Source organism: Mobula hypostoma, chromosome 17 (genome assembly GCF_963921235.1).
Source record: "Mobula hypostoma chromosome 17, sMobHyp1.1, whole genome shotgun sequence".
NCBI classification, from domain to species: Eukaryota; Metazoa; Chordata; class Chondrichthyes; order Myliobatiformes; family Myliobatidae; genus Mobula; species Mobula hypostoma.
In genome coordinates, this window is record NC_086113.1 from 53,864,533 (window position 1) to 53,883,494 (window position 18,962).

Below are 18,962 nucleotides of genomic sequence, written 5' to 3' on the forward strand. Positions count from 1 at the left end.
TGCAGGGCGGGGATGTGGGGGTCGTTGTGCCTGTTCCGTTTTGTTCATTTTTTTGTTTGGGAGGAGGGATTTGGGGGGGTGGGGTTGATTCTGCTGCCTTTCCTTTCTTTCTTGGTTTTATGGCTGCCAGAAAAGAAGAATTTCAAGGTTGTATACTTCAGTAATAAATGAACCTTTGAACGTTTTGAACGTGGCAGGGCATTCAGATCTTAATGGAACACAAATCCACCTGGCACATCAGTGATAGTGATGCCTCTCTTCCTGACAGGCTGAATGTCTTTTACACACGGTTTGAAACATAGAAAGTTGTACCATCGAGGAAAGCACACCCCAACGAGTAGGGACTCTGTCTGGCCACAGATAATGTAAGGAAAACACTGCACAGGATCAACCCACATAAAGCTGCAGTGTCTGTTTGTGTGCTGAGGGACTGTGTAGCCCAGCTAACAGCAGTTCTAAAAGAAATCTTTAAATCTCTCTGGAACACTCCACTGTCCCCAGAGGCATCAAGGCACCCTCCATCATCCCGGTGCCCAAGAAGGCCATGGTAACCTGACTTAATGACCACCGTCCAGAGGCACTAACCTCCACAATAATGAAATGCATTGAGTGGCTTGTGATGGATTGCAATAAATCCCATCTTCCTGCTACATTGGAACCTTTCCAGTTGACTTATTGCTCAAGTATGTCCATTGATGGTGCATAACCCTTGCCCTTTGCTCCACCCTGTCCCACCTAAAAAATGGTGCCTCATAAACCAGGATTATCCACTTCAGCTTCGTGTTTAACACGATCATCCCTCAGACCCAACTGTCCTTGTTGGGTCTCAACACTCGCTCTGTAAATGGATCTTGGACTTCTTGCCAGAAAGGCCACAGTCAGACTGATTTGGCAGAAACATCCCTAGCTGCTGACTCATAACTGTACTGCTGGATCCAGTTCCAACCAAATCATTAAGTTTACGGATGACACAACAGTAGTTGGCCTCATCAACTCCGATGACAAGATGGTGCACAGAGAAGACATAGACTGGCTGGTAGAATAGTACAAGCACAACAACTTGAGTCTCAATGTGGACAAGAGATAAGTGTGGGCTTTAGGAAGGTGCAGGCTGACCATTCCTCACTGCAAATAAACGCCTCCTTGATGGAGAGAGTTAAGAGCACCAGGTTTCTGGGAGTGCACATAATGAATGATCTCACCTGGTCCCTCAACACCACCTCTTTTGTTAAGAAAGCACAGCAATGTCTCTGCTTCCTGAGGATATTGAGGCGAACGTGGCTGTCCACACCCATCCCCAGCTCACCCCGCCTTTGCCCTCTGCTCCACCCTGTCCCACCTGGAAAATCATGCCTCATAAGCCAAGATGCTGTTTATCGACTTCAGCTCAGCATTTAATATGATCATCCCTCAGAAGATGGTGGGTAAACTGCTCTTGTTTGGGTCGCAACACCTTGCTCTGTAAATGGATCTTGGACTTCTTGACAGAAAGACCACAGTCAGTCTGATTTGGCAGAAACATCTCTAGTACCATCGCATTGTGTGCCTCAATCTAATCAATTTTTACAGAGGTACCATCAGTCTGGTATGGCAATTGCAAGGCGTTTGACTGCAGGACCCTAGAAGGGATTGTGAGGACTACTGAGTGATGTGTATGAGCTATACGTACTGTGTTGTGCACCTTGGTCCGGAGGAACATTGTTTCGTTGGGCAGTATATGTGTATGTGGTTGAAATTACAGTAAACTTGAATTTAAATTTGATGGGTAGATGCGGATCCACATCACAAACACTGACCACAATTTGTTACACTTGGTTACAAAGCCTGAAAAAGGTAATACGTGTCACAGTGAGGTTGGGATTTAGTATGATGTTGAACAGAAAACACCTTGCGTTTAGTCCTTGCTGTAATTGGCTTGAATGAGTCTGACAACTGCCCTGATGAATTACCAAGATCAGCAGTAATGGTGAGCCGCTCTTAAACGCAATGAATATCAGGAATATTGAGGCATATAGCTCAACATCTCCAGCTGTTATTAATAAAAGAATTTTTCCCTTGAAGCAAAATTACCTTTAGTTGTCAGTAATGAAAACTAAGTTAAAAGCAGTCAGAGTATAATTGTCTTGCATAAATAGAGTATAAATTCACCAAAAACGTTCAGAACTGGTAATTCACTTCAATGACCCCCCCTGTGCAATACTCTATTCATTTTTCTGGACCCTTACACTGATGGGTCACACTGAAGAACTGCAGTGGTGCTGCATTGCATCTTAATGGCACTCCTTTATATATTAAACAACATCTAAACCTTCAAACTCTTCATCTTCTGTGCTTTCCTAAACAAAAAAAAAATCCCCTGACAGTACGAGGCTTTTACTTCACCTATTGAAAAATTAACTAATTCGTAATTGATACATATGTTCTGAAAGCCAAAAGTCTAAAAGTCAAACATCTGGCCTCTCTATTGACTGAATAATAGCCATGACAGAAAGTGTAATCTGATACTCTGCATACTGTGAGCAGTTTTGGACCCCATATCTAAGGAAGGATGTGCTGGCATTAGAAGGGATTTAGAGGAGGTTTACAGGAGTAATCCCAGGAATGTTATGGTTAACACACAGAAGATGCTGAAAGAACTCAGCAGGCCAGGCAGCATTTATGGAAAAGAGTACTGTAAACGGCCGATGTTTCGGGCCGAGACCCTTCATCAGGACTAGAGAAAAAAGATGAGAAGCCAGAGTAAGAAGTTGGGTGGGGGGGGGGGGAGGAGAAAGAAGTACAAGGTGGTAGGTGATAGGTGAAACCAGGAGGGGGTGGGAGTGAAGTAAAGAGCTGGGAAATCAATTGGTGGAAGAGATAAAGGGCTGGAGAAGGGGGAATCTGATAGGAGAGGGCAGAAGATCATGGAAGAAAGGAAAGGGGAGGAGTACCAGAGGGAGGTGATGGGCAGTTATGGAGATAAGGTGAGAGAGGGAAATGGAAAGGGGAATGGTGAAGGAAATTTGAGAAATCAATGTTCATGCCAGCAGGTTGGAGGCTACACTGGAACAAAGATGTCCACCTTCTTCAAAGAAAGGGGTTTCCTTTCCTCCACTATCAATGCTGTGCTCAACTGCATCTCTTCCATCTTGCAAACATCTGTCCTCACCCTATCCTCCCGCCATCCCACCAGGGATAGGGATCCTCTTGGCTTCACCTACCAGCCCACCAGCCTCTGCATCCAGCACATAACTTCCGCCATCTCCAGTGGGATCCCTCCACCAAGCACATCTTCCTTCCACCCCCCCCTCCACTTTCTGCTTTCCGCACGGATCGCTCCCTACACCACTCCCTTGTCCATTCATCCCTCCACACTGATCTCCCTCTTGGCACCTATCCTTGCAAACAGAACAAGTGCTACACCTGCCCCTACACCTCCTCCCTCACTACCATTCAGAGCCCCGAACAGTTGTCCCAGGTGAGGTGACACTTCACCTGTGAGTCTGTTGGGGTTATCTGGTGCTCCTAGTTTAGCCCCTCCCCCTCCTGGTTTCACCTTTCACCTGCTTCACCTGCTACCTTGTATTTCTTCCTCCCCTCCCCTCCCCTCCCCTTCTTACTCTGGCTTCTCATCTCTTTTCCTCCAGTCCAGTCCTGATGAAGGGTCTCAGCCCAAAACATTGACTGTTTGCTCCTTTCCATGGATGCTGAGTTCCTCCAGCAATTCTTGTCTGTTGCTTGAATTTCCAGCATCTGCAGATTTTGTCTTGTTTGCAGTTGACACATGAGTAAAGTTTCATTGCTCTGGGGCTGTACTCTCTGGAGCTTAGAAGAATGAGAGGGGATCTCACTGAAACCCTATTGAATACTGATGGGCCTAGATAGAGTGGACGTGGAGAGGATGTTTCCGATGGTGAGGGAGTTAGAACCAGAGGACACAGCTTCAGAATATAGGTACATTTCATTAGCCAGAGGAGGTGAATCTGTGGAATTCAATGCCACAAATGGATGTGGAGGCCAAGTGAATTGGTATTTTTAAAGTGGAGATTGATAGGTCCTTGATTTACAAGGGCATCAAAGGTTACGGAAAGAATACAGGAGAATAGGGGTGAGAGGGAAAGTAAATCAGCCACGATCAGAAGGTAGAGTGGTTTCGATGGGCTGAATGGCCTAATTCTACTCTTATGTTTTATGGTCTTAAAAAGTACACAGAATACTGAAAAACAAAACTACAATTTTATTCAATACATGCCCTATTGGGAGATGTCATTTCAATGCTACAAGTTCTATAATTTATTTTGCTCTCTTTCAGTATGCTCTCAAAATAGATAGACTGACAGTTTCAATTCTTACTGCTTCAACTTGAAAGTAATTTTCATTTTACACTGGCTGAAGCACATAAGCCCTACACTGTCTCATGATAACTTGGTTTTGGTTTAGGTTTTTAACCATGTGAAAGTTCTCACTGATGTGTAAATTTCACACGCAGTCAGGACTTCTGTTCATCCGGTCAGCAAGTAGTAGAAAATGGAGGCAATGAATTTGTGTGGCATTTCTGCCTCGATTCCAAGTATTACTTTTAATGTGTCATTCAGTATTTTGCTTTAAATTAATGATTTTAAGTTATTCCAGGTTTTGGTTTTGCAGGAAGTAATCACCTTTGATTCATACAAAACATTGAAAAGAATTTTTAAAGATCTTTGAACTTTAATTAGACTTGGGACTGTCAGGGTACCTCACACCCAGTAATTAACTTTAGTAATGCAGTCAACCTAACAGCCAATTTGTCATAGCAAGACCCCACAAACAGGAGGCAAATGACCAGTGGTGGTGACTGACAGACAAGTATCAGGCAGGTCACTGAGTGAACTCTCCAACTTTCCTTCATGTAGTAAGAAGAATTTACAGTTCGACAACTGAGAGGACATATCAGATTCACTTTAGAAGGTACCCTCTGTCAGTACAGATGAATCTCCAGACTGTGCTGCAGGGTCAGTCTCCAACACAGTCCTGAGTTTGCCTCCAGCAATGTACTTGAACCAACAACCTTTTCACTCAGAGACCAGTGTCAGTCCTGAGCCAATGTTTATGCCTATCAAGCATTGCTTCAAGCATTGCTATGATATAAGGAAGATTTTATTGGAATAATTTTTCAGAAAAAGAACAAAAACCCCTGACATTTTTTTCCAACATCTTGTAATTTTCCTTGGAAATGCTACACTTGGATATACAGTAGAACTTTTCATATGCATCTTTCTACTTCTGATGAGCTGATCTCCTGAGCTGACACTTTCCTACCTTGCATTGAGAATGTTGGAAGTTGCCCAGCAGCTGCTGTGTTTGACTGGTCTGATCTACCCCCCCCAACCCCCCCCCCCATTTTGCTCACTTCTGCACTTGCTGCACAATATCGATGATCTGCTACATGGTCAGCAAGTTATGTTTCAAATTCCCTTTTTAAAAATATAATTGGTTGTTAACTTAATGCATTTGTCCAATTCTATTCCATAAGAATAGATAGCAAGTTGGCTGCCTGTCAAACCACAAATAGTATGGAAAAATAATCTATATGGGAAACCAATTGAATTAGGTTCAAAAAATAGAATGAACTGCACAAATGATGAAACTTCTAGGATACCATCTTCAAAGAAAATTACTGGATTATTGAATCTTTATAATCCTCTATCAGCTACCACTTGGCTGCCTTTGCAAATATGAGAAGAGTTGATTGAGAGAAAGTGGTTACCCTGTCACTTTATACTGCTTTATGGATGCAATTTGCACATTTTTCATCAGTTGACATCAGAAAATCCGATTTGTTGCTTTGGAGATGTTCCTGGTGTAGTTTATCCAGGAACAACAGCAAGATGAATTAAAATGTGGACTCACCTCAGTACCAAGCTTCTTCATCAAATGCAGGAAAAAATCATCCAGTTCATTGCCTTCAATGTATCCATTATCTAGACAGATTTCAACAAGTAAAACAGAAGTACAGATAAGACAGTAAAAGCAATCATCTTCTCGAAATTTGTTCCAATGGGCTTTTGTTACAAAACTAATAATAAGGGAGCAACAGAATACAAGAAATATATCTGCCTTCATTCAGTGAGCATTAATATCATATGTAACTATAATCAGATCGATACAGTTGCAAGCATGGTCAGTCAGAGACTGAGACAATGTACCATTTGGTAGATAACCTGAATTTGTCTTTTATGTTTCATGATAAAAAAAGGTTTCCTTTCAAGTTGCTTTTGTATGATTCATAATTACAAGGCCCCATACCACACGATGAAAAATGAGCAGGCTAAGTGGGTTGCTTTAATGCTGACAACAGACTGAGGAATGCACAAGGCAAAATGAATTAACTTCTTCCGATGACCAGCTTTCAGCATATTACAGGGTGCTTTGAACAGTCTATACAGTGCAACAAATCTAAATAAAATGGAGCTGTCCAAATAATAGCTAACCTCCCACTCCCTTGAAAAGGAGTTTAACATATTTCTACTTCACTAAACAAATATAACTTTTGAAATGGCATTAAACCTTGGTCTACATTTATTGACCCACAGCTTACAGGGTAACTGCAGTATCTTATATATTTTACTTTAATATTGCTAATAGTGGCATACATTTTTATTGTACTAACGATGTTTAATAAGTGTGGGGTTACATTTGCTGTCATTTCAAAGCCTGCCTTCCTTCGGCAACATGGAAATATTTAAAATCTCTTCTCATCTTCAAGGAGACCAGGACTCAGCGTTATTGTCAATTTACTTTCAACCTGTTCACTGCACGGCTCATTCAGAGCACCCTATGGGACAATGGAATCTGGTCTTTAACAGCATTCACTTCTTCAAGCCACATATCTAAACTTTTTTGAAAAGTGTTTAAATAGTGCAGAACAAGGTGACACATGTTAACTAGGAAACCTGGTCAATAATACAATTCATTCCAAAATGCTGCTGCAAGTACAATGATAGTTCATGACTCAAAGCAAGCAAACAGGTGTGTCCAGTCCCTGGACTTGAATCTTATCAAATACACATAACAAAACATGTTGAAATGCATTTACACATTTCAAAACTGACAACAAAAATTACTACTTTTTAAATCTACTCCTCATCTTTCTCTCTCCCGAATTGCCAAGAGTCTCAGCCCAAAATGTCATCCATACATTTTTCCACAGATGCTGCCTGGCTTTCTGAGTTCCTCCAGCATCTTGTGTGGATTTCCAGCACCTGCAGATTTCCTTTTGTTTGTAACAAAAAATAAGTTCTTTTTCTTTTATGCAGTCCCTTGTGGTTGAGGATAACCTGCTTCCACCTTGAGGTGGTTTATGTATTTATTTATTTATTGAGCTACAGCGCGGAATAGGCTCTCCTAGCCCTTCGAGCCGTGCTGCCCAGGAATCCCTGATTTAACCCTCACCTAACCACGGGACAATTAACCTATCAACCAGGATGCCTTTGGATTGTGGGAGGAAACCAGAGCCCCAGGAGGAAAGCCACATGGTCACGGAGAGAATGTACAAACCCCTTATAGGCAGCAGTGGCAATTGAACGGTGGGGAAGTTAAGTATTGTGCTAACTACTATGCTATCATGACACAGGTGGAGCAGGAGGTGTTTGATAGGGTGGGATGGGAAGTGGTGTACTCCTGTCCCTTGCACAGAGCTCTTCTGTGTGCCCAAAGAGTTGAGCTTCCCACTTTCAGTCTGGATGCTCCTTTTACATTTTCAGTGGCCAGAACCCAGGAATTCTCATGAGTTGAAGAAGATGTTAATTTTTTTCAAGTTAGACTTAAAATTTGATATTAACTTAGCATCTGCTTCTTGCATCAACCGTTCATTAATGCACAGCTAGTAGAGCTGCTGCCTCCTAGTTCAATCAACCCAGTTTGATCTTGGCCTCTGGTACTGTTCACAATTCACCCTGTTACTGCATGGGCTTCCACCAGCAGCTCCAGTTTCTTCCCACAGAGACTGGTAAGTTAATTGGAAATGGTAAACTGTGTAGGTGAGTGGTAGAATCTGAAGGGAGCTGTTGGGATGTAAAGAAAACAGGCTACAAGGAAAATTAATCTGTAAGCTTAGGTGCACTTGAAGGGCCACACCAGCTTCTTTCAGTGTCATAAGGAAATAAAGAAGCATTTTGGTAAATATCAAAATGAGTATTTGATCCACCTGCTCCATTTGGACACTTTCTGCTAAAGTAAAAATTTAAAAAGACCAAGTACCTTCAAGAAGACAGTGACCCAAACTATTACCTTGAATACAAAGCTGTCTTTTAAACACCCAGAATTACCTCTTGTATGCCCACACCAGCATGGTGTCTCGAAATTCTTCCTCTTAAGATATACTTAACTGGTAATAACCGTGGTACATATTTTTTTGTGCAGATATATCTGTCTACACTCAGAAAACCTTGTAACTTTGGACACCTTTTGATGGTCTAAGTGAGAGGACAAACACGAATGGCTGAAAACAATCTGTAGGACAGGGAGCACCTGCGGAGCGGGAATCAGTTTAAGAGAAAGAACTGGGATGGTAAGAAATAATGTAGCCCTAAGTGCAGAGAGGACTAGGAAAGGACCGATAAGACAAAGGGAATATCTCTGATAGGGTGGGGGTCACGGTTGCCGATGTGAAGTTAATCAGAATGAAGGACTAAGACCAAGCGGCTTAAAAATACTGTCTGACCGCAATTCTTTCAATGATGCAACTGAACAAGCCACGGTAAAGCTGAGCGATAGTTAAAAGCAGTGCTCTCTTTCTGAAGCCCATCGGGCGCCAACAATCCCAATCAGAATGCATATTGTCCTTTCCGATCTACTGAGGAGAATGGTTTGATTGGAAACAGTTGCATAACCTTAAGAATTATTACTATCTAAATATGGGCAAAGCAAAACTGAGTTTTAAAAAACATATTCTGCTTGCATTAACTCACATATTCGTCCCCCTATGGATAGAGGTCACAAAGGGCACTTGGCACCGTGTGTGATAAAGTAAAAACGGATTACCATCAGCATCAAATCGTTGCCAAATCTGCAGAAACCCGACGGCGTCCAAATTGTCGAACCCTGGGCTGTCCATGGTGCTGACGAGCGATAGAGAAAGTTTCCAACTGCTGACTGCCTCCTCTGATGGGTCGATTGTGCCAAGCGGGCGAGACGCAGCTCTTTCTGCGTGTCGCTAGCTTTTCCTCCACTCCCCGGAAGGAAAAAAAAGCAGAAGATCAGAACCAGCCAGGTGCCAAGCGCTGCTTGGCCAGTCCGCCCCTTGCCCCTCCGCTCTGCTGACGAGTTCTGAGCTCCTCCCATCCCGGCGTCCGACTGAACGGTGTGCATTCACTTCGAGCACCCGGCAAGGTCTGCATTGAAAGGCTGTTTGGAATAATAAGTCGTCCGGGTCCGACAAACTGTTATACTGTACTTCGGAGATCTGGATTCGGGAGAGACTGCAGATGCTGGAATCTGGGGCAACAAACAATCTGCTGGAGGAACTGCGCGGGTCGAGCGGCATATTCGCTTGAAAGCCGTTGTCGATGTTTTGGATCAAAAACCTGCAGCAAGACCCGTAATGACGACAATTCCATTATCCCCACAAATGCTTTTCGACCCGTTGAGTTAGTCCAAGAGGTTATTTGTTACTTGGAAGTTCTACTCAGATTCACCTTTCCATGAGATGGAAAGAAAAATGCCCAAGCAATTTCGAATAATTCATAAATTATTTTCATTTTTTAATGTAGAAGAACCATATTCCATGCTTCAGTACAATCCTGTCTGTAACTTTTAGCCTTGATGCATGACCTTGATATAAACAGTCTCCTGTCAGTTCACTGAGGTGATCGTCCGCCTCTTCCCTTTCTCGTCCTTCAGGCGGGAGAATAACCAAACCGCTTTACGAAATATTGTATTATGTGTTACTTTCCAATATTACGATTTACAATATTACTAAGACGGAAAAAAAACACTTCTGTAATAAAGCGCAGGGCACCGATAGCCCTTCCGCAGAGAAAAGCGGAGTTAGGTTCAGGATAATGGCGGGTCTCTCGATCCATCCACCCTCTGTCAGTCCTCTATCCGCCTCGCGTAGCCGAAATCCCCACCACCCCGCACCCACCCGTGCAACTTTAAACGTGTTTAATTTCTAACCTCTCCGATATCTAATTTATTGTTGTGCCAAGTATTTCCAATATTTTTTTCTCATTTATTTCAGTGTTTCAGCGCCTGGGGTACTTTGTATTTAAATTCTTATTTGTTTTATTTCTACTACTTGGTCAATGAGTCAGGTAACTCAACTTGATTATTTTCTGCTATACAGCATTATGTACATTAATAATTTAATTACTAAATGTGTAACGAACAGCTTGCTCCCACACTCCCGTGTCATTCTTTTTTAAAATTTACAACACTTGCATTGGAATAGCTCAAATTTCATATCCATCAATCAGCAACAAATATCAGTTAAAAACTATCAACGCTGGCAGTTCCAGATCGAAAAGTAAGTATTAAAATAAACGGGCGGCAACAGGTATCAATGACAAAACTAATCAAATATCCCTATAAAACGCCTTGGCATCAATCTGCATTTCCAATGGAAGCTGGCTTTTTAATGCTGCAAATAAGGTTTTAAAATAAACGGGAAACGATTCAAGTTTGAAGGGGAAAAAATTACCTTTGTAGTGATATTGGAACAGGATTGAAACGCCTGTAACTTCAGGTTCAATCCTGCTGGGAAATGCTGGCATTTCACTTCATTTGTGGATGTAAATTAGACGCTTTGTCGCAAGAACGTCCAGATTCTTGCAGACTGATCCTGCAGTATATGCTCCGTCTGTCAGGACACTTACTCCACAGGACTCAGGATTGATCTGGGACAGGAGTTACAAACCTGTTGCGAAAATTTCACAGCTATAAGGCAGAATATAAGAATGGGGTAAATTATCTATTTTAAAGACATGTTTTTCCATTAGAGATTTAATAGATTAAAGGTTTCTTTAACATATTTACATTTTTTTTTCTAGTTAATATGTTCTTTCAAACATTTTAATGGTTTTTGAATGGTTCTGAACCTGAAAGACATTCACATGAATTCCAAATCTGGATATTTTGTTAGGTTTATATCTTCTCAAATTTCTCCTTTGCAGTTTCATGTACATGCTTATTCTGGACTACATTACAAGATTCTGTTACTGTATGTATTTTTTACTGATTAAGTCCGAGATCAGCTGGAGTATTACCAAGCAATGGGGAATTTGAGGGGGTATGTTGAAGATCACTTGATTAAAGTCCTTGGAAGTCTTGTCTTTGGGAAAGCTGTGGTCTGGAGTTTAAATCATCATCAATGTTATCACTTTCCCTACCTGTAGCCTATAGCTCTCAAAATGTTTGTGGGCTTACTGAGCACAGTTGTGGTTTAATTGACAGCAAGAACACCCATTACAAGAATGGGTCCTCTGCCTGGAAACTGGACCGCATCTTGTGCTTGTGCCTTGATAAAGACTTATTATACATGAGAAGTGCCGTCTGGGAAAAAAATCTCTTTTTAATGGAGTGGGCGATAAGAATCTGGATTGCACTGCCAGGGTGGGTAGTGACAGCAAAGTAACTGAAACAAAATCATTTGCAGATTTATAGAGAGAGACGTGGGCAGTGGGTTTAGCTGACTTGCTCTTGCATACAGCTGCCATTGACTTGATGGGCTAAATGGCCATTCGGCACTGTGAAACTTTGATTCTACTCAAACTACAAGGGAAAACATCGTTGGATGTAATTAAAGTAAACTTATTTTGATCTAAAAATCTTACTTGATTTCCCTCACTCTATATGTTGTCTGCCCTGCTGAGCGACCCCCATTATTTTTCTAATTTCAGACTTCCAGACTACAGTTTTTGCTTTTCATCTCTAATTCATGTCTGCTTTTCTTTGGTTTGATCAGTTGTTTTTCCTCATGTGCTATCAGCATTGGCAAATTAAGTTTCAAATATACTGATCTATAATCATTAGTCCTTGTCAATTTAATGAGCCAGTACTCTCTCCTAACAGCACAATACATTGCATAGAATGCTCTGATTATAGGAAGGCATTAAGACTGCAAGAACACCATGTATGAGAGATCACTGCTATTCTTAAATACAAACTTACATTGTTCTCTTCACGTCAGTCTATTTTTCAGGTGCTGACAACCCATCATGTTTTTATTGGATTTCAGAAAGTTATTGCATTTATATTGTACAGATGCATCGAAGTATATTGTGTTTTGAAATGCAGTCATTACAGTCTTGCAGATTATCTTGGCAGGGATTTTCAAATAACCAAAACTTGTAAAGAAAAAATAAGATGAATGAGTTTTTGTTCTTTTCTTTTTGGTTGCGAAAACAACTTTGATCAGGATATGAAGGAATATCCTCTACTTACACATTTTTTTCTGGACTGCTCAAAATACACCGCTCACTGTATATAAATCTGTAGTTGTAGATTCAGTGGCAGACTAGATTTATTTTATTTTTATTTTATTTTGTTTATATTTATTTTATTGAAATTCAGTGTGGGATAGGCCCTTCTGGCCCCTTGAGCCATGCTACCCAACAATCCCCCGATTTAATGCTAGCCTAATCACAGGACAGTTTACAATGAGACAAATAACCTACTTTGGACTGTGAGAGGAAAGAGGAGCACCCTGAGGAAGCCCACGCGGTCACTGGGAGAACGTACAAACTCCTTCCAGACAGTGGAGGGAACTGGACCAGGGTCTCCTGTACTGTAAAGTGTTGTGCTACCCACTACACTGTGCCACCCATTGCACTACCGTGATTAAGCACGTTCCCCAAAAAGGATAGAACTTAGATTAAAAATACCACGTGGATGGCTAAAAGTGTGGAAATGTATAGACCGTAATGGAAACATCTGTAAAGGATTGACAGTCATTGAATGGTTTATTGTACATAATTTTATTTTTGAATAAAGTATATTTTGTATGTAAAAAATACATGCAAGTGGACCAGACACTCTTAGCATTACTGTAAGCATTCATAATATCTATGTCATAAAAGCTGAGGCATTGAAAAGGTTCAAAGAAGATTTAAAGGAAGTTAAGTTTAACCCATCGGAAAAGGTTGAGTAGGCTGAAGCTCTTTTCTCTAGAAAAAAACCTGAAGAATGATCATTCACGGAGAAGTGTTTCCAATGTCAGGGGGTAAGAATCAAGGCCAATAAAGAATGGATAATTTATTAGAAATACAGCAGAGACGGATAGATTCTGGGATGAGCTGATGAGAATAAAACTGGATTAATGTAAATGAAATGTTTGCTCATTTGTGCAGACTCATGGGGTCGAAGAGCCTGCTTCTTTCTGTATGGGTATTCTTCACTCTTTGTTCAACATGTGGTAATAGTCCCTACTGGGTAATGAAGGCCATCCTCCTCAAAACATACATCTGGCTGAAGGAAAGTCAACCACTGAGTCAACATAGTCATCTAACTCCCTCATGTATGTCTGCAATTAGGGAAGAGATTTGGATTAGGGAAGAGATTTGGATTGGGGAAGAAACTAAAGAAAACTATTCTCCTGGGTCTTACATGTTCTTCTTGTAGATTTTGTTTATAAACATATTGTTCAGCTGTGTGTGCGCACAAACCCCAGGAATTATTATTTAGAAGATGAGGCACTGCAAACACTCGACACAGATAAAAAAAATAGAGCAAATTCCTCCAATTTATTTCATTTAGTGTTCATGAAGTGGTCATCTGTACCATGAATGATAACTAGATGATGGTTCTTTGGAACTGCTCATATTAGTCTGCAATGCTGATCCCAAACTTCACTCTCTTACCCCTCTAATTCTGGGCTCTTACATGTTCCAGTGAAGCTCAGTGTAAATTTGAGGCACAGTGAGGAGCCTCCTGGATGGGCATACTGCAACCCAAGGTCAAAACTTCCGAATTCAACATTTTCAGAGAAGCTGGCTAGTTCTGCTGAATGCTTCTCTCTTCACAGTTGCTACTTGATATGCTGAGTGTTTCTAGTATTTACTCTTTTTTTCTGATATCAGCACCTGCTGCGTTTTCCTTTTCCAGTTTGTATATCACATTTTGCGCAGCTTAATTATTTTCGATCCTCTCCTTCTGCCTATTTCTGCCCCAGACAGAACATCTCTGATCAATAAGCCTTCATCACTTTCCTTCAGCTTCCAATGAGTCACTTCCTCATACATGTCAGTCAATCTCTCATGGTCTCCATCCTAACACAGGCATTGGCTTTCTTACCCCCATCTTGCCTCTTCTCTACAACTTAAAAAGTTTTTGATTTTTAACGTTTCCAAATTCTGATCGAAGGTTATTGATTGAAAGATTGACTTTCTTCTCTCTCTCTCTGTTGAGTATTTCAACATTTTCTATTTTAATTTAGATTTACAGCATTTACAATTTCTTGCTTCAGGACCATGTACTTAATTTTCTGCTAAAGAGCTAAAAATTCATAATTTCATCCCAAAGAGGTCCTGTTGTTAGGGTGATTCTCTAAGGCCTCATCAACTTTCAGTGGCACATCATCCCTGGTTTCTCGAGAGCCAATCCCTCAATAATCTTCCTCTCAAGTAAAATCTCACAGTTGAATCCTGTTTAAAGTGACTGATGTGCCTGGTGGCATCATTATCTGTTATTTGAAGACATTTGGTCACCCAGATAGAGCTATTTGCCTTGTAATGTTTATACAAGGAGGAATTATGGACTGATGTAAAACTGGAGGCCAATTGACCATGTGAGCCAGTGCTATCCAATTAAACCATCTCTCTGATTTTATCTGATTTTTTTTTGCTGAACACCTACGCTCTGTCCGCCAGAGAAAGCAGCATCTCCCAGTGGCCACACATTTTAGTTCCACATCCCATTCCCATTCTGACATGTCTATCCACGGCCTCCTCTACTATAAAGATGAAGCCACACTCAGGTTGGAGGAACAATACCTTATATTCCGTCTGAGTAGCCTCCAACCTGATGGCATGAACATCGACTTCTCTAACTTCCGCTAATGCCCCACCTCCCCCTCGTACCCCATCTGTTACTTATTTTTATACACACATTCTTTCTCTCACTCTCCTTTTTCTCCCTCTGTCCCTCTTAATATACCCCTTGCCCATCCTCTGGGTCCCTCCCACCCTTGTCTTTCTTCCTGGACCTCCTGTCCCATGATCCTCTCGTATCCCTTTTGCCTATCACCTGTCCAGCTCTTGGCTCCATCCCTCCCCCTCCTGTCTTCTCCTATCGTTTTGGATCTCCCCCTCCCCCTCCAACTTTCAAATCCCTTACTCACTCTTCCTTCAGTTAGTCCTGACGAAGGGTCTCGGCCTGAAACGTCGACTGCACCTCTTCCTAGAGATGCTGCCTGGCCTGCTGCGTTCACCAGCAACTTTTATGTGTGTTCTCTGATTTTATCCATTATCATTCAATTACTTCCCTAGAAAATCCACTTTTAAAAAGCCACAATTATATTGTTTCGATTATCTTTCCAGAGAGTAGATTCAAGATTATAACTACTGCCTGTTTTAGGGAATGATTCCAGATATAGTTTATGGTTGTTTCATCCATCATAAATTTCTGTTCTCCAATTATCAGCTCCAATGCCATTGTAAACACTTTCCCTTTATTTCTCTTACAAATCTTTTCAAGGTTTTAAGTGGCAAACAAAAGCAAAGTTGTTGCTGTATAATTTCGGTGGGTTTGACCTCAGATGCCAACTGTGTGGAGTCTTCATGTTCTCTCTTTCTCTCTCTATATATAACTTAAATAGGAAAGGCACACCGCATCCGGAGTTTCTCCGGTTAGCGGACCATTTCCCTCCACGCCTCTCTCACATAGTGGGGAACCGCATACAAGGCAAGTTACAGCAGTGGTTTGCCATTGCCTTTGGCCGGGTAAGTTTCCAAAGAGATCACCAGCTCGTAACCCAGGCACGGATGGAAAGCGTGCAGGGTAGCCGGCTGGATTCGACCTGGGACCTTTCATCCCGAAGTCTGGTACTGATGCCACTACGCCATCAGCCGGGTCATAAATAAGTACCACAAAAATTGAGATTTTAAAAAGTAGTGAGGTAGTGTTCATGGGTTCAATGTCCATTCATAAATCAAACAGCAGAGGGGAAGAAGCTGTTCCTGAATTGTTGAGTGGGTACCTTTAGGCTTCTGTACCTCTTTCCTGATGGTAGCAATGAGAACAAGGCATGACCTGGGTGATGGGGTCCTTAATGATGAATGCCACCTTCTGAGTCACTACTCATTGAAGATGTTCTGGATCTACAGAGATTAGTGCCCATGATGCAGCTGATTAAGTTTACAACTCTGCAGCTTATTTCGATCCTGTGCAATAGAACACCTTCCACCGTACCAGATGGTGATGAAGCCATTTAAAAAGCCAAAGAGTCTTTTTCTGTGCTATAAGGCTCTGTGAGTGTTTCTGTGCCTAGAAAAGAGACTCCAAGTTGACGGAGAATTTCTGCTGTGGGAGGACACTGGAACACCCAGAGGAACCCATGCCTTTACAGGAAGAACCTGTCAATTCCACACAGACAGCATCTGAGGTTAAACCCACTAGAATTGTATTCTGAAAATTAATAAAGCTGAGGATGCCACAGAGTTTCTCAGTCTCCTCAACTAATCATTCCATTGCACAGATCTATCAATAACCGTCTTATGTCTGTTATTTACCAATGAAAAATTCCTAAACCGTCTTATGTTTGTTTAGGAATTTTTCATTGGTAAATATACAGTACTCTCACCTTCTCAACTAAAACATTGCTACATTGAAATTACATGCCCATTTCACAGTGCTGGTGGCTGGCTCATGAATTGTTAGTTCTTCATCATCCCCAAGAATGAAACAGAAGCTCAAGGTGCTCAAGGTGTTGTCCGCATACTCCATTGAACTCCGTGAAAAGTTTCTCCCAGGATTTGTCACAAGGCAGATGAAAGTTCTTTCAACCACACAGGCATGGGCGAATGAGTGGTCTTCCATTAAATTGTATAAATTTACATCCTGAAGGATGGCTCAGAATGTTTTAGTACATGAGAGTGTCATGGAACAATTGATGTGTCATTCTTGTATGGGAAGATGAATCTGTGTTCCAGATGTTGCCTGTACTGGTGATGGTACAACAGAAGACAGCCTCTCCTCTGGCAGTTAAATAAGTCAGGATATGCCCTGGACACTTCAATCATGGATCATGGGCCGGTGATGGATGGACAAACAATGCTTTTGCATTTGTTGTCCCCTTTTAAACTTCTTTTTAACCGTGAATCACATAGCACCAAATCAATTCCTTTAAGGAGTACACAGGGAAATTGTGATAAACAGCAGTGAACAAGGTTGTTGCAAATACCTACTTTCAGCTAACAATTTAATTCATTCAGGTCAGGCAACTCTGATCATCCATGCCTAGCCAATGTTCCTGCACATTTCTGCAACACAATTACATTATTAAATACACAAGTTTTTCTGCTTTACCAATTGAAATAAGTTCCATCCATGTTTCTTGAAGCTCTCTGCTTTATTTAGTTCCAGCCCAGCAACAGCATCACATATCAGACTTCCAGCAGGAAAAAAAGCAATTTAGTTAAAATTCAGCTTTGTTGAAAATACCTGGACTGTAGCATTCCACAGAAAATATAAAAGCATCCATTATTTGTAGGGCACCTGCTGCTGCACTAAGTTTTTTTGTTCCATAATTCTTGAGAATTATAAATCATGCCATTGCTTATGGTGATCTACCATGAATTTAAATACCTGAAGTTATGAATGAATACTGAATAACAATATTTTATTGTCTTTGAAATAGCTAAGTGGAGAAAAGGAGCATCACCTTGGCTAGACGACTGTGATTAGCAACAGAGTCATGAATCCTAGTGTGGATTTATTTCTCTGAATCAGCAATTATTTTACACTTTCCTGCAACAGTACTCTTTGCTAAGGCTAGTTTTCTTCAAATTACGGTACCTTTTAAAGTCCACACCTTGCCTGACTTAAATTTTTCTTTCTGGAGAAAATTAATCACTTTCCCCCAACTCTCTTCATAAATGTTTGACTTACTATGGTTGATACTTGCCCAGTTCCTCAAGACACACTGTGTTGACGGGAAAATACGTTACAGTTCAAAGTGAAGAATATAAACTCCTGAGGAATCTGGTAACGATGGATGTGGAGAGATGTTTCCTCTACTGGGAGAATCTATGATGAGGTGTACTGTTTAAAAATAACAGGTCACCCATTTAAGACAACAATGAGGCAAATCTCTTAGAGTGCTGTGAACCTTGGAATTCTCTCAAGGGCTATGGAAACAGAACCTTGTGATATTTTACTCACAGTTAGATTCCTGAAACACATGAGGGGAAAGGGAGTTAAAAGGTTGTAAATGTAGATGGGAAGGTAGAGTTGAGGTTACAATTACATTGATCACAATCTTTTTTAAAAATGGAGGCAGCTTGGGGATTGAATTGTTTATTCCAGCTCCTAAGTTAATGTCAAATTGAATGAGTTAAAATAGATTCAGCTTGAGTTAGCTGTAGTGAGCTGATTTTCACAGAAGAAAATCTGGATATTGCATTGCTGGGAAACTGGAGCTGCACGGCGAAGTTAAAGAAGAAGCAGACTGATGTATTTTTCCGGATCAGAGCACTGACAATCACCACCCCCCAATACTTCCATGTGGGAGATGGTCATATCTGCTGGGTTGGTCAATAGTTACATCAGATACACGGCCCTTAGGATGCCCTCAGTCCTCAGACTACATGCAGAGATTGAAAGTGCTATCCTCTCATCCTGGTACTTTTTCTCTGCCATTGTACTTCCTCAGCACAATGCGGTGGACTTGTTCTTCTGGACTTTAGTGCTGGTGCAGTCTTAATTATTTATCAGAGCCATCAGCTCTTATTACCAATGTAAATGGAGCAGACTTCCACAAGCCCATGAGCAAATCAAGTTGGGTTATTATT

At 41.3% G+C, this 18,962-nt stretch overlaps 1 protein-coding gene across 3 annotated transcripts in view; it reads right to left on the minus strand.

Annotated features, from left to right (window-relative positions):
- scgn (secretagogin, EF-hand calcium binding protein) overlaps window positions 1-9,177 on the minus strand; it is a 59,760-nt gene extending 50,583 nt beyond the window's left edge. For all 3 annotated transcript variants that reach the window (XM_063069371.1, XM_063069370.1, XM_063069369.1), the window contains exons 1-2: window positions 9,001-9,177; window positions 5,869-5,939 (exon numbers count right to left, since the gene is read on the minus strand). In XM_063069371.1, the coding sequence (XP_062925441.1) occupies window positions 5,869-5,939; window positions 9,001-9,073 (144 nt within the window). In that variant the 5' untranslated portion in view covers window positions 9,074-9,177. The remainder of the gene's footprint in view (window positions 1-5,868; window positions 5,940-9,000) is intronic.
- Between the last annotated feature and the right edge of the window lie 9,785 nt (window positions 9,178-18,962).